Raw genomic sequence first — 13,700 nt, 5'->3', positions numbered from 1 at the left:
CAGGTCTGTAGGTGTCTGTCGTACTCTCCCCTCTATCTTCCTCTCCTCTCTTCATTTCTCTCTGTCCTGTCGAACAACGACGACATCAGTAACAATAAAAAAACAAGCGCAACAAAAGGGAAAATATTTTAAAAATTAAATTAAAAAAACTAAATGCATTTACTCTGGACTATTTACATTGATGGAAAACTGCCTTCTGATTTTTATTTCTTGAACAGAAGAGAATTTGTGACCCAAGCTAAATAAACTTTTAACATTTCTTTCTAATAAATTTTTAACATGTCAGTGACCTCAATACCTTCAGACTTCATAAACTGTCACCTAGAAATTATCCCCATAGTGGTATTTTCTCTAACTCTTAATTTTATGCCATTCTAAAACAAAGATTATCAGTATTTTCAAATGGCTCTTTAGAAGTTCTTGATAGGCTGCATCAAAGATCTGCTTGGTCAGTGCCTGATAATTAGTGTTTTCTGACTAAATTATCACCAATTGTTAAAAATATCAATTTATGAACAACATCCCTCAAATGTTTCAGAAACCAAAAAATGGTCACATTTTATAACAAAACTGTCAATCTATCTGGAATCTAGACGTTTGAAATTTCCTATAAATTAAAGCTCCAGTGACTTCTCATTTTGAATTCATGTAGAAAGTGATATTTACTGGCAGCATTTGAAACATAGTGTATTCTGACATGTTCTAGAGACTTTAGGTCCATTTATAATGCTTTATTTCACAGGTTCTTGTCACACCACAAGACATTACTAAATGCAGGTACATACATTTTTTCCTCACTTGAATGTGAGAAACATTTTCTTATTAGTCTATGCTATAGAATTTTTATTTTTCTTTCTTAACTGGAGCCATAAGACTTTAAAACCGGGAGTCAGGTGGTAGCACTGCAGGTTAAGCATAGGCGGTGCAAAGCACAAGGACCCGCGTAAGGATCCTAGTTCGAGCCCCCGGCTCCCCACCTGCAGGGGAGTCACTTCACAGGTGGTGAAGCAGGTCTGCAGGTGTCTGTCTTTCTCTCCCCCTCTGTCTTCCCCTCCTCTCTCCATTTCTGTCTGTCCTGTCCAACAACAACAACGTCAATAACAACATTAACTACAGCAATAAAACAACAAGGGCAACAAAAGGGAATGAATAAATAAAATAAATATTTAAAAAAGACTTTAAAACCATTTTATATTGTGTATGAAATTATTCAAATTAAATATAAGTATACAGTTTTTTCCAAAGCTCATGTATCTGAATGTCTTTTAAAGAATATCTATAAATATACAAACATACTCATAAATAAATATTAACTTCTAGAGTACATGATAACTTCCAAGTTAGCTTTTATGTTATTCCTTTGTATATAATATTTTCCTCTTTGAGTCACTCTGTTTATTTTAAACTCAAGGTCTCCAAACAGACCTGTGTGAATAGCAAACTAGTTTCCATATGGTCCTTGGTAAGCCTGGTAATACTGCCAAATTGAGTTTTCATTTGGCTTAGTTGGCTTTCATTTAATTTGGCAGGCTGATTTCTAAGTACAGTGGGAAAAAAAGGGACCTGATAAATGCTTTTGAGGAGTAGTAGTTAGCAGCCTTGTAATCCTTTCTTGACAGTGGTAGGTCTAATCAGTGCCTTTGATTGCCTTGGACCTAGTCAACAGAGAGGTAGAAAAAGGGTTAAAATGATGGAAATGAGTCAGAGCCGAACAAGTAGAAGAGAAGAGCTGTGCACTTAGTGAGGACTCCTAATTAATCACACAGTTGCTTTGGCAACACTCTGGCATCCAGGCCTGTCTGCCTTTGCTAGTGTTGGATCAGCTAAGAGGTCCTCTGCTGGTTAAAATTTGAAATTCTTTCTCAAAGAATTTAACTCAATTGATAATACACACTAAGAGTATTACTTAGTAATGAGCATTACTAAGTTTTTGAAGTCATGGGATTCTGTTGAGTTCTAATTGTTTTATTTCATTACTGCTATTCCAAGAGAACTTGTCAGTAGTTTTTTTTTTTTTTTCCCTTTTGTTGCCCTTGTTTTATCATTGTTGTGGTTATTGATGTCGTTGTTGGTGGATAGGACAGAGAGAAATAGAGAGAAGAGGGGAAGACAGAGAGGGGGAGAGAAAGACAGACACCTGAAGACCTACTTTACCGCCTGTGAAGCGACTCCCCTGCAGGTGGGGAGCTGGGCGCTCGAACTGGGATCCTTATGCTGGTCCTTGGCGCTTTGCGCCACATGCATTTAACCCGCTGCACCACCGCCCGACTCCCAGTAGTTTTCTTAATATCCATATTACAAAGAAATTACTATGTAGTAACAAATTTACTTGGGGTACTTCTTAGGCCCCAGAATTGCCATATTATGACTGAATGTCATTTTATTGTGCATTTGCTGATATGCCTGAATCTTTATATATAGTTTCAGTTTCCTCAGTCACCCTGCAAGACTACATAGTGTTATCACCATTTAACTGATAAAGTGACGGGCTTAGGTTAAAATTAACTCTGCTATATGTTTAGCGTAGTTATTTAAGAGCATCAACTCTAGGACTAAATTATCACCTATGATAACGAGCAAGTGACTTCTGTTTGACCCAGTCTCCTTATCTATATGGTGGGAATAGCAACTGTCTCATAGAGCTGTTGGAAAATTGAGTTAATGTATAGCACTTAGTGTGTAATACATGATAGGCACTTACGTTATTAGCTTACTGCTGTTAATTGGCTATGGTAGTGGCAATGAATTTTAGAGGTGATACAGCAAACTGTTGTTAACTACTTAATATGCAAGAGGGGGCAGTAGGAATATGCTGGGGAAAACTGTTAGCAGATTGGTCAAAAGTTTAGTCCCCTGAGGAACTACTCGAGATGAGAGGCAAATCCCGCATGCTGGGAGTTTGGGCCAGATGAGACCATCAGTTAAGATTCTCTGGTTGTAGCCCTTGGGACTACATCCTTAAGGAATGATAGAAATGCATGGGGACTATGGTGACTAAGCTTATACTTTTTAAAGAGGCCCTCTCGAATGCAAAATAAACTAGAAGCAGCCCAACACCGGCAGCACCTTTCTTCCTTACCACAGTTCCCCAAACCCAGAGAAATGGACTGTGAAGGTAGGACTTCTGTCAAGTCCAACCCAGAAAAAGAGTTCATTGTTCATTGTCAAGCCCCATCAGATCCTAGGAAGAGCTTTTACATTATGTGTATAGTTTGATTAGATTACATGAATACTGAACCCGAGAATAGCTTTATTAAATTTGCTAATATGTAGGAATTTATAAGGAACTCTGCTACTGATTACTTTGAGGTTATGGTCTGGTCATATTCATATGTGTATAAGTATATACACACATGATTGGATGTTTCCAGCTTTTTCTTTCCTTTCAGAATGTCTCTAGGCAGGCTTTGCTTCCCCCCATTTTCAATAAAAGCAGTTGCACTGCTTTTAGAAATCAAGGAATTTAGAAATACACTGGTATTAGAAATCTAAAACCTCCCATCTTTTTTTTTTTTGAAAAAAAATGGTGATTTTACTGTACTTTCTCAACCTCATTTCAACTTGATTCTTGGATCTCACAGGAATCCTTCAACTGCTTTCTACCAAGCGTTCCATTTGAACACGTTTCAGGAATCAAAGAACCTCTGGGATAGGTATGAATACTTAACCTATGAAATGCATACATGCCACAGTGTATGCATGAGTTGCTTTGCACTGTACTGGTTTCTCATCATTAAAACTGATCCTTATTATGGGTGCTGGGGGGAGGATTCACATGCCACATAGCATGGGACAAAGCAGCAAAATAAACCAAAGAACAGTTACTTAATAGAATATAAACCTACTATGCTTTTGACTATACTTTTTAAGTATACTTTTGAAGGATTTACATACTCTATACTATGAAACATGCACTTGCCTTTGAATGTCTACCTGTAAAATAAGCCAGTGATTTTACATGATTTCTCAGTAAAGAGAACTTTACCATCTTAAAGAAAAATTGCATATTAAAAAATTTGAGGAAGGACCAGACTAAAGACTCAAAATAGTCATTGTTTAATTATTGACAAGAAAAAAACATACAAAAAGCATCCAGTTTTGCTAGAATTCACTATAACTACATTAATGTTTTTTAAATCCCCAAAATCGCTTTCTTGCAAATGATATGTAAATTATTCTTTAAACTTTTTTAAAAATATAGAATGAACTTGTGAATACACTTATGGCAAGAAATACTTTGGTTTATATTTCTGCTTAGTACACATTTAATTAGTGTATGCACTGCTCAATTACTTTGCTGAATATTTATTAGCATTCCATCATTCTGTTTCTAATTAATACAACTTGAACACAAGTGATATTTTTAAAATTCACACAAAGCTTTATTAGATTTTTTTTTTTTAACTCTGCCTGGCAACGCACTTGTGTCCTCTGGCATAATTTGGATAACATTCATGGGCCTGAATTCCACCTCTTTCAGGAAGAGTCTGGCTAAGTGCATGTACATGTCCTGTTAAGACAGGGTCTACACTGCCTAGAAACGGTAACAGCCTTTTAATTCTTAGGCTTGATTTGTTGTGTGTGTTAATCTAAAGAAATTTTCTAACAATATGTCTGATGTGTTCCTTACTTCCCGAAAATGTTTATAAATGATTACTTACAGAAAGAGGTTTTAAAGTTTGTAGTACTGAATTGATGAGATAAAAATTTTAAATTGTACTACTATAGAAAAATTAACTAAGACTGGGAGTCAGGCGGTAGCGCAGAGGGTTAAGTGCACGTGGTGCAAAGCTCAAGGACCAACGTAAGGATCCTGGTTTGAGCCCCCAGTTCCCCACCTGCAGGGGAATCACTTCAGAGATGGTGAAGCAGGTCTGCAGGTGTCTTATCTCTCTCCCCCTCTGTCTTCCCATCCTCTCTCCATTTCTCTCTGTCCTATTCAACAATGACATCATAACTGCAACAATAAAACAACAAGAGCAACAAAAAGGGAGTACATTTTTATTTTTTTAAAAAAAAAGAAAAATTAAGACTCAAAAGTTGTGTCTTAAAAAAAGTTTAGCGTCTTACCAAGTTTCGTTTTTGAGAGTCGGGTGGTGGCACAGCGGGTTAAGCACAGGTGGCACAAAGCGCGAGGACGAGCGTAAGGATCCCGGTTCGAGCCCCTGGCTCCCCACCTGCAGGTGAGTCGCTTCACAGGCGGTGAAGCAGGTCTGCAGGTGTCTGTCTTTCTCTCCCCCTCTCTGTCTTCCCTTTCTCCATTTTTCTCTGTCCTATACAACAACAATGACAACAATTATAACTACAACAATAAAATAAGGACAACAAAAGGGAATAAATAAATAAATATAAAAAAAATTAAAAAAGAAAAAAGTTTAAAGGCTTAGTTATTCAAATGGTCTACAAAACAGCATGAAAGCAGGGGAGTGGGCAGATTCCATGCTTGGCCCTTAGGAAAAAGAGAAATTGTGCTGTATTTACAAGTGGGGATCATTTTCAGATGCATGATAATTTATTTGAGTAGCTAATATTAGTGAACTATCCATAACACCAGTACAATAGCAGTAGCATTGGTGTAGAAAGATTGGGGGGCAGGTGGTGGTGCACCTGTCTGAGCACACCTTACAATGCGAAAGGACCCAGGTTTGAGCCCCCAGTCCCCACCTGCAGGAGGAAAACTTTATAAGTGGTGAAACAGTGCTGCAGGTATCTCTCTCCTCTCCCTCCCCCTCTCATGTCTGGTTGTCTCCAATAAATAAAGATAATTTTTTAAAAAATTATTGTGGTCCGGGAAATGGCACAATGGATAAAGCAGTGGATTCTCAAGCATGAGGTCCTGAGTTCAATTCCCGGTAGCGCACGTGCCAGAGTGATGTCTGGTTCTTTCTCTCTCTCCTCCTATCTTTCTCATTAATAAATAAATAGAATCTTTAAAAAAAATTTTAGTTAAAGAGAATACAGGAGGAAAAAAAGACTTGAGGGGTCTTGGAGATAGAAGGTTTATGCAAGGGAGTCAGGCTGTAGTGCAGTGGGTTAAGTGGTTAAGTGCACCTGGCTGGAAGTGCAAGGACGGGTGGGTGTAAGGACCTCGGTTAGAGCCCTCGGCTCCCCACCTTCAGGGGGGTCACAGGCGGTGAAGCAGGTCTGCAGGTGTCTGTCTTTCTCTACCCCTCTCTGTCTTCCCTTCCTCTCTCCATTTCTCTCTGTCCTGTCCAACAGTGACAACATCAGTAATAACTACAACAACAATTAAAAAAAAAGGGCAACAAAAGGAAAAATAAATAAGTAAAAGGAGGCTTATGCAAGACTTCCCTGCCTGAAGCTCAGGCCCTAGGTTTCATCCCTGCACCACTACAAGCCACTACTGAACAGTGCTTTGGGGGGGGGGGGGGGTTGAGTTTAATCGGACTTATATCTTTAAAAGTTTCTTATGTCAATGTATCTATGGAGAGAGTAAATCATAGGAGCTGCCTACTCCTTGTTTGTTGCTATAACTCCCTAACAGTCTTTCATGTAAGAAATAAGGTATCAGGAGTGAGGTGCGTTAATATAAGTTTCTCATGAATTTAAAATATTATCTTGGGGGGTGGGGTTGGGCTGTAGCACAGAGGGTTAAGTGCACGTTGCGCTAAGTGCAAGGACTGGTGGAAGGATCTGGGCTCGAATCCCCAGCTCCCCACCTGCAGGGGAGTCGCTTCACAGGCAGTGAAGCAGGTCTGCAGGTGTCTTATCTTTCTCTCCCCTGTCTTCCCCATTTCTCTCTGTCCTATCCAACAATGATAATAATGACCACAACAATGGTAAAACAACCAGGGTAACAAAAAACAAAGCGGGGAGGGGAATGGCCTCCAGGAGCAGTGGGTTAGTGGTGCAGGCATAGAGCCCCGGCAATAACCTGGCAAATTATATGTATATATTTATATTTATATATATATTATCTTGGGGCCAAGTGGTGGCACACCTGGCTAAGGTGCAAGGACCCAGGTCCAAACCCCCCGTCTCCACCTGCAGGAGAAAACTTTCACTAGTGGTGAACATTTGTGTATTGGGCTTTTAAAAATACTAAACAGAAAATTGAACTTCTTGCATTGTGTTGGATCCCACTAAAATTGTCTTGGTGTTTTTTTGTTTGTTTGTTTTTTCCCAGGGTTATTGTTGGGGCTCACGAATCCACTGCTCCTGGAGGCCATTTTTTTCACTTTTGTTGCCATTGTTACTATTATTGTTGTCGTTGTTGTTGAATAGACAAATCGAGAGGAGGGGAAGATGGGGGGGGAGAAAGATAGACACCTGCAGACCTGCTTCCCTGCCTGTGAAGTGACTTCCCTGCAGGTGGGGAGCCAGCGGCTCGAACCGGGATCCTTCCGCTGGTCCTTGCACTTTGCGCCACATGCGCTTAACCTGCTGAGATAACGCTCAGCCCCCGACTTGTTCATTTTTTACTATTGCAAATTTGGAGGTTTTGTTTCACTGATTTGGCAAATAACTACTTTGCAGGTATAATTCTGTTAAGTAGAGTTATTCAGGCATCTGGGGACTATAAATCCCCTAAAGCATCCACTTAATTTGAGATAGAATTTGCCTATCAGCCAGAAGTTGAAAAACAAGATCAGAAGAGAAAACACAAGTAGAACTTGAACTGGAATTGGCGTATTGCACCAAAGTAAAAGACTCTGGGATGGGTGGTGGGGTGAATACAGTTCCTTCAGAGGACCTAGTGAGGGCTGTATTGTTATATGGAAAACTGAGAAATGTTATGCATGTACAAACTATTGTACTTACTGTCAAATGTAAAACATTAATTCCCCAATAAAGAAATTTAAAAAAAAAAAGAATTTGCCTATAAGCACTGACAAAATTTCAGATTCATTTATGAAATCTTGAAGTTAATTTTCAGCAAAGACACCTTATAAAGCCTTGTGCCGGTTTTCACTAAACCTGCCCTAGATATCTGATGATGTCTTAACTTTGTCTTATGTGAAAAACTGTTACCTTCCCCCCACCTCCAGAATTCTGTGACAGAGTATCTTTTAATCGAAATATAGGTGTAAATTAACTAATAGACCAATTCTTGTATTGACTTAATTAAAGTGGCTGCTTTTTTATCCCTGTTTAAGTTAAAATTAAGCAGTTGAGAAGTTTTTCACCAACAGTCTGACACTGTCATATATACTAATATTCCCATTTTGGGCTGAAGAGAGAGCATAATGGTTCTGTAAAAGACTTTGATGCCTGAGTCTCTGATGTCCCAGGTTCAATCCCCATCATCACCATAAGTCAGCTAAACAGTGTTCTGGTTAGTTCATTAAAATAAATAGAATATTTATATTCTCTTTTCCACTAATATCTAATATCTTAGTTATTATACAAAGTGTTATAGTCAAGCATTTCCATAGGTGTCATCATTGTTTCTATCAATGTGTATTTTTTTGAGTTATTTTTTACTCCAGAGAATTGTCTGAAATTCCTGCTACATATAAGGACAATAGATGCTAACAGTTCAGATATTTTTTAGTTTAGTGTTTTGTTGTTTTTTTTTTTTTTTTGTATTAGAGATTAGATTAAGGTTTATAGTACAGTTGGCACATGGGGCAGGCAGTGGTGCACTTGGTTAAGTGCACATATCACAGTGCACAAAGATCCAAGTTTGAGCCCCCAGTCTCCACCTGCAGGGGGAAAGCTTTGCAAGGGGTGAAGCAGAGTTCCAGCTGTCTGTCTCTCTGTCTCTCTACCTTTCCCTACTCTCTCCATTTCCCTCAGTCTCTATCCTATTTTCTCCTCCCTTCGATTTCTGGCTGTCTATTCCAATAACTACCTTTTCTGTCATCGTGTACTAGTACCTGAACGCCTCCTTCCCCCATAGTCCTTTGCCTTGATGCAATACAATACACCCAGCCATTCCAGTTTCACTGTGTTTGCTCTTTCTGTTCTTCTTTCTGAAGTACTACCCATAAGTAAAATTATCCCACATCCACCCTTCTCTTTCTGGCTTATCTTTTACAATAGCACTGCTCAGCTCTGGCCTGTTGTGGTGCTGGAGATCCAAGCAGGAACCTTTGGTGCCTCAGGAATGAACCTAAAATAACCCTTTCTTAGGAAGCCCAGTTTTTAAAAACTATTATTTATTTATTGGATAGAGACAGCCAGAAATCAACAGGGAAAGGAGGGATAGAGAGGGAGAGACCATTTGCAAAGCTTTCCCCCTGCAGGTGGAAACCAGGGGCTTGAACTCAGGCCCTTGCACATTTGTAACCTGTGTTCAACCAGGTGCGCCACCACCCAGCCACAGATAGTTATTATTGTTTTATTTATTTATTTTTTTAACTAGAGCACTGCTCAGCTCTGGCTTATGGTGCGGGGGATTGAACCTGGGAACTCAGGCTTGAGAGTTTCTTTACATAACCAATATACTATCTACCCCTGCCTAGAAGCCCAAAATGTTTGTATTGACTCTTTTTAAAGATTTTCTTTATTGATTGATGAGAAAGGAGGAAAGGGAAAAAACCAGATATCACCCTGGTACATAAGCTGCTGGGGATCAGACTCAAAACCTCATGCATAAGTCCAGTGCCTTATCTACTGTACCACCTCCCAGACTGCTGTATTGACTCTTTACTAAAATGATGAACATAGCTTCGAAGGTTAGCTTTTTGTAAATTATATTACTGTGAAAAAGTTGGTTTTTAATGATAGCCGATTGGCACTTCAGAATATTAACTTTAAATTTTGAGTCCATACCATTTTCTTTGAGGAGTTTTCCGAAGGTCTCAAAATAGTCATTGTTTAATTCTTCAGGAGAAACTTATAAAAGGAAGTTTTGAGTTCATTTAGGGTAACTTAACTATTGGCATTGCTTTGTTATATCACCAGTTCATTTAGGAAATGCATCTTGTTGATCAGCCAGTAAGTGACTCTCACTGGCCAAAGTTCAGAGTAAAGGAATAGCAAACAATTTATCCTCTTGTAAATATTAGGTCATTGGAGTGTAAGAGTGCTATAGGGATGAAACTAGATCAAGTACATTAAAGGAGGAAGTCAAAAAGTTTGTAAGATTGGACTTTATTGATAAACACTTGAAATATATTTTGCCTCGAAGAAAATGCTGCATAAAGGTAGTTAGCAAATGAGAAACTTCACTATGTGCTTGAGTTGGCTTGGCCTTCCTTATGACAGCACTCAAGAAGTGAAGAAGGAAAGGAGTGCACCTGATGGACACAGTGATTGCCAGAGTGAGTTTGTGATATGTCCTTTAGTCCAGTTCTAGCCTGCTGTCTAATTTATATCTGTTTACATGTAGTTTAGACTTACTGGATTTTAAAGGTTTTTATTTTAAAAACCTCAGTTGTTTCATATTTGAGAAAATTCCCAGTATTCCCTGTCATTGTTTCCGATGAGATTTTATTTTTGAAGTCAGCCCTGAATCAGACTTAGGGTATTTTGTGAGATAGATGAGAAAAACTCTATCATCTTCAAGAAACTGAGATCTATTTATGGTTCCTCGTTTTATTGAACTCCCGTGTTTTTTTTTTAAATCACTGTGGTGGTTTACTTGTTAAGAGATTTTTACTGGTTAAATACTCTCCAAATGTAGTTTGATGCTAATAATCCAGATTGTTTTGTCAACCACCTCAAATGCAGTACCATGGTGTGTATGTCCTTTTTTTTTTTTTCATACAGAGAAGTAGAGAGAGTGAAAATGAGAGACCACAGCACCCAAACTTCCATTAATGAGGTGGGGCCAGACTCAAACCTGTGGCATGGCAAGCCAGCACACAGTACAAGTGTGCCATCTGGCCAGCCCCCTAGGACTTTAAAACTTTTTATTTTGATATGTTCTAGATAAGACTATCTAATAGAGGATAATCCAGAGTACTGAAAATGAGGGGCAGGTTTCAGTGGCCTGTTACCTCTTAGGACCAAATCTTAGCTTTAAATGAATATCTAAGGACATGCTTGTATAATATTGCAATGGCATTAAAGAAGAAATGTGTAGTTTTCACTGAATCACAGCATTTATGAATGCTACAGTCTAAAGCATGCACAGAAATTGAAAGAATTTGCATGTAAATTCAGAGATATTGGAATTAGGGTGAATTAGGTATAATGAGGAATTAGTTGACTCTTCCATAATATTGATTAGCATACGGCAGGCCCACTAGCAAAGCCGATAGAATTTCTAGCACAGGTCATACAGACAAACTAAACAGGAAAAGATGGTGACAGGCCTGTTGTACTTCATTCCTATAGGATAGTTATGCCAAACACAAAGAAACTAGAAAATCTACTTTGTGTATACTCTACCTGGGCAACTACCTTTTCAAAAATAGGTGAGCCCTATAGGGAAGTCATGCTATTCCTAGAAATAATAAAGCAGGAGCCAGGTGGTGGCACAGCTGTTTTAAGTGCACACATTACAGTGCACAAAGATACAGGTTCAAGCCCCTGGTCCCCACCTGCAGGGGGAACGTTTCATGATTGGTGAAGCTGGGCTGCAGGTATCCTTCTTCCTCTTACCCCCCTCTCAATTTCCATGTATCTAGCCAATAATAAATAATATATTCTTTTTATTTTTTAGTTTAAGCTCAAAGAAAGGCTAGGGTTGCCATCTTTGAATAAGGTTAATCTGTTTCACTTTCACTTGAGAACAGGAGGACTCTGAAAAGGATAATGGTCATAGAAGAGTCTTAGAATATTATCAGCTATAACCAGAAAGGAATAGAAAATGAATGAATCCGGTGGTCCAGGAGGTGGCGTAGTGGATGAAGCATTGGATTCTCAAGCATGAGGTCCTGAGTTCGTTCCCAGCAGCACATGTACCAGAGTGATGTCTGGTTCTTTCTCTCCTATCTTTCTCATAAATAAATTCTAAAAAAAAAAAAAACGAAAGAAAGAGAACAAATGAATCAGGAGTCAGGCGGTAGTGTAGCAGGTTAAGCGCACGTGGTGCAAAGCGCAAGGGCTGGCATAAGGATCAAGGTTTGAGCCCACTGCTCCCCACCTTCAGGGGAGTCACTTCCCAAGCGGTGAAGCAACTCTGCAGTTGTCTTTCTCTCCCCCTCTCTTTCTTCCCCATCTCTCTCCATCCTATCCAACAACGACGATATCAGTAGTAACAACAATAATAACTACAAGGGAAACAAAAGGGAATGAATAAATAAATATTTTTTTAAAAACAAGGGCAACAAATGGGAAAATAAATAAAAAAGAAAAAAAATGAATTTTTATTTTGAGATCATTTCAAATTTATGGTATGTTACAAGAAACTAATAATTTTGCCAGGATTTAACATTTGTTAAAATTTTGTTCCTGCTTTATCAACCTAACATAGTACTAAGGAACCATTTAAGAATATTAGATGTGGTATGGCATCATGTCCATTTAACCCAAAAATAGCTTACCATACATTTCCTAAGAGGAATATTCAAGAATATAATTACTAGTAGCATCTAATAAGTAATATTTAGTCCAGAATTACATTTGTTGCCAATTTTCTCAATAACGGACTTCCGTAGCCATTTTTTTATGTGATCTAAGATCCAATGCACAGTTACAGATTACACTTAACTATCAAACACCTGTTCTTTCCTCTTAAATTATTGGCCCCTTGTAGGATTGTTCAAAGTGTGGCACTTCTATTTTTATGGGTATTTAATATCTACAAAAATACTAGCAGAATGCATATGCCTAGCTAGTTTGTTCTAAGGGACAGGAAGAAGAGAGAGAGAAGGGATTACTGCCTACCATACAGGTGAAACAACTACTGAGCTTAGGAAGACGTTGTAAGAGGAGACCTTTTTATAAATTTAGGTAACATAATAAGAAAAAGGGGTCGGGGTGGGATATGGAGATTGGGTGGTGGGAATTGTGTGGAGTTGTACCCCTCCTACCCTATGGTTTTGCTGATTAATCCTTTCTTAAATAAAAGAAAAAAAAGAAAAAAGAAAAAGGGGCAAGGGTATTCATTTAGGTATATTCAGTACCGTATCTGAAATGGTTGGTTTTTTTTTCCCCCTGTACTGTTACTTTAAGTTGAAGTTTTAATTTTGAGTTGGGAAGTAATTTTTACTTTAGCTTTATTTACAAATCATGCTGTTGGTCTCATTTGTCTCTAAATTTTATTGGTTGTCTAAAGTAACTTGTCTGCTGTCAGACTTGAACCATAGACCTGCATCTCATTGTTTGAAGTGGTGTTTCAGTGGATCCTAAGCATTTCTTCTTTCTTAGCTAAATTGAAATATCTGACTTTGTGATGCTTTTCAGTACATAGTTGGACTTAAGAATTGTGATGAGAGGATGAGAGAACATTTAAGTACTTCTATATATTGTATGCTAATGGGCTTACCACTCTTGTCTTTTATTTGTAAATTTTCTCAGCATAAATCAGCACATTGTATTCTGAGGACTCACGGAGATTGTTTTCAGGGTGAAATTTCAGAAAAGTTAAAAAGGGTTGAAATTATAATGTCTCATCATTTCTACTGTTACGCTTTTTCTTTCCACCAGATAGATTTTAAATAAGCAAGGCTTCTGTATGGAAGAAGAGATTATTTATGTGCGCAAAGTAATTCACTAGCAGTTTTGTTCTATAAAATCTAGAACATTGTAACAAAGCTTTAAAATAAAAATTCTTACTGAGCTTGTTGAGATGAGAAGGAAAGTTAGCTAGAAAGTGAAATTGTTGAACCAGAATAAACATCTGG

At 38.2% G+C, this 13,700-nt stretch overlaps 1 protein-coding gene across 5 annotated transcripts in view; it reads left to right on the top strand.

Annotated features, from left to right (window-relative positions):
- Positions 1 to 13,700, top strand: part of TSC22D2 (TSC22 domain family member 2) — a 55,124-nt gene that overhangs the window by 14,481 nt on the left and 26,943 nt on the right. For 2 of the 5 annotated variants that reach the window (XM_060197527.1, XM_060197530.1), the window contains exon 2: positions 3,582 to 3,653. The exons of the other annotated variants lie outside the window; for them this stretch is intronic. In XM_060197527.1, coding sequence (XP_060053510.1) covers positions 3,582 to 3,653 — 72 coding nt within the window. The remainder of the gene's footprint in view (positions 1 to 3,581; positions 3,654 to 13,700) is intronic. 5 annotated transcript variants of the gene reach the window in all.

Source organism: Erinaceus europaeus, chromosome 9, assembly GCF_950295315.1.
Source record: "Erinaceus europaeus chromosome 9, mEriEur2.1, whole genome shotgun sequence".
Taxonomy (NCBI): domain Eukaryota; kingdom Metazoa; phylum Chordata; class Mammalia; order Eulipotyphla; family Erinaceidae; genus Erinaceus; species Erinaceus europaeus.
The sequence above is the reverse complement of the archived record's forward strand: the minus strand, read 5'-3'. Positions and strand labels throughout refer to the sequence as shown.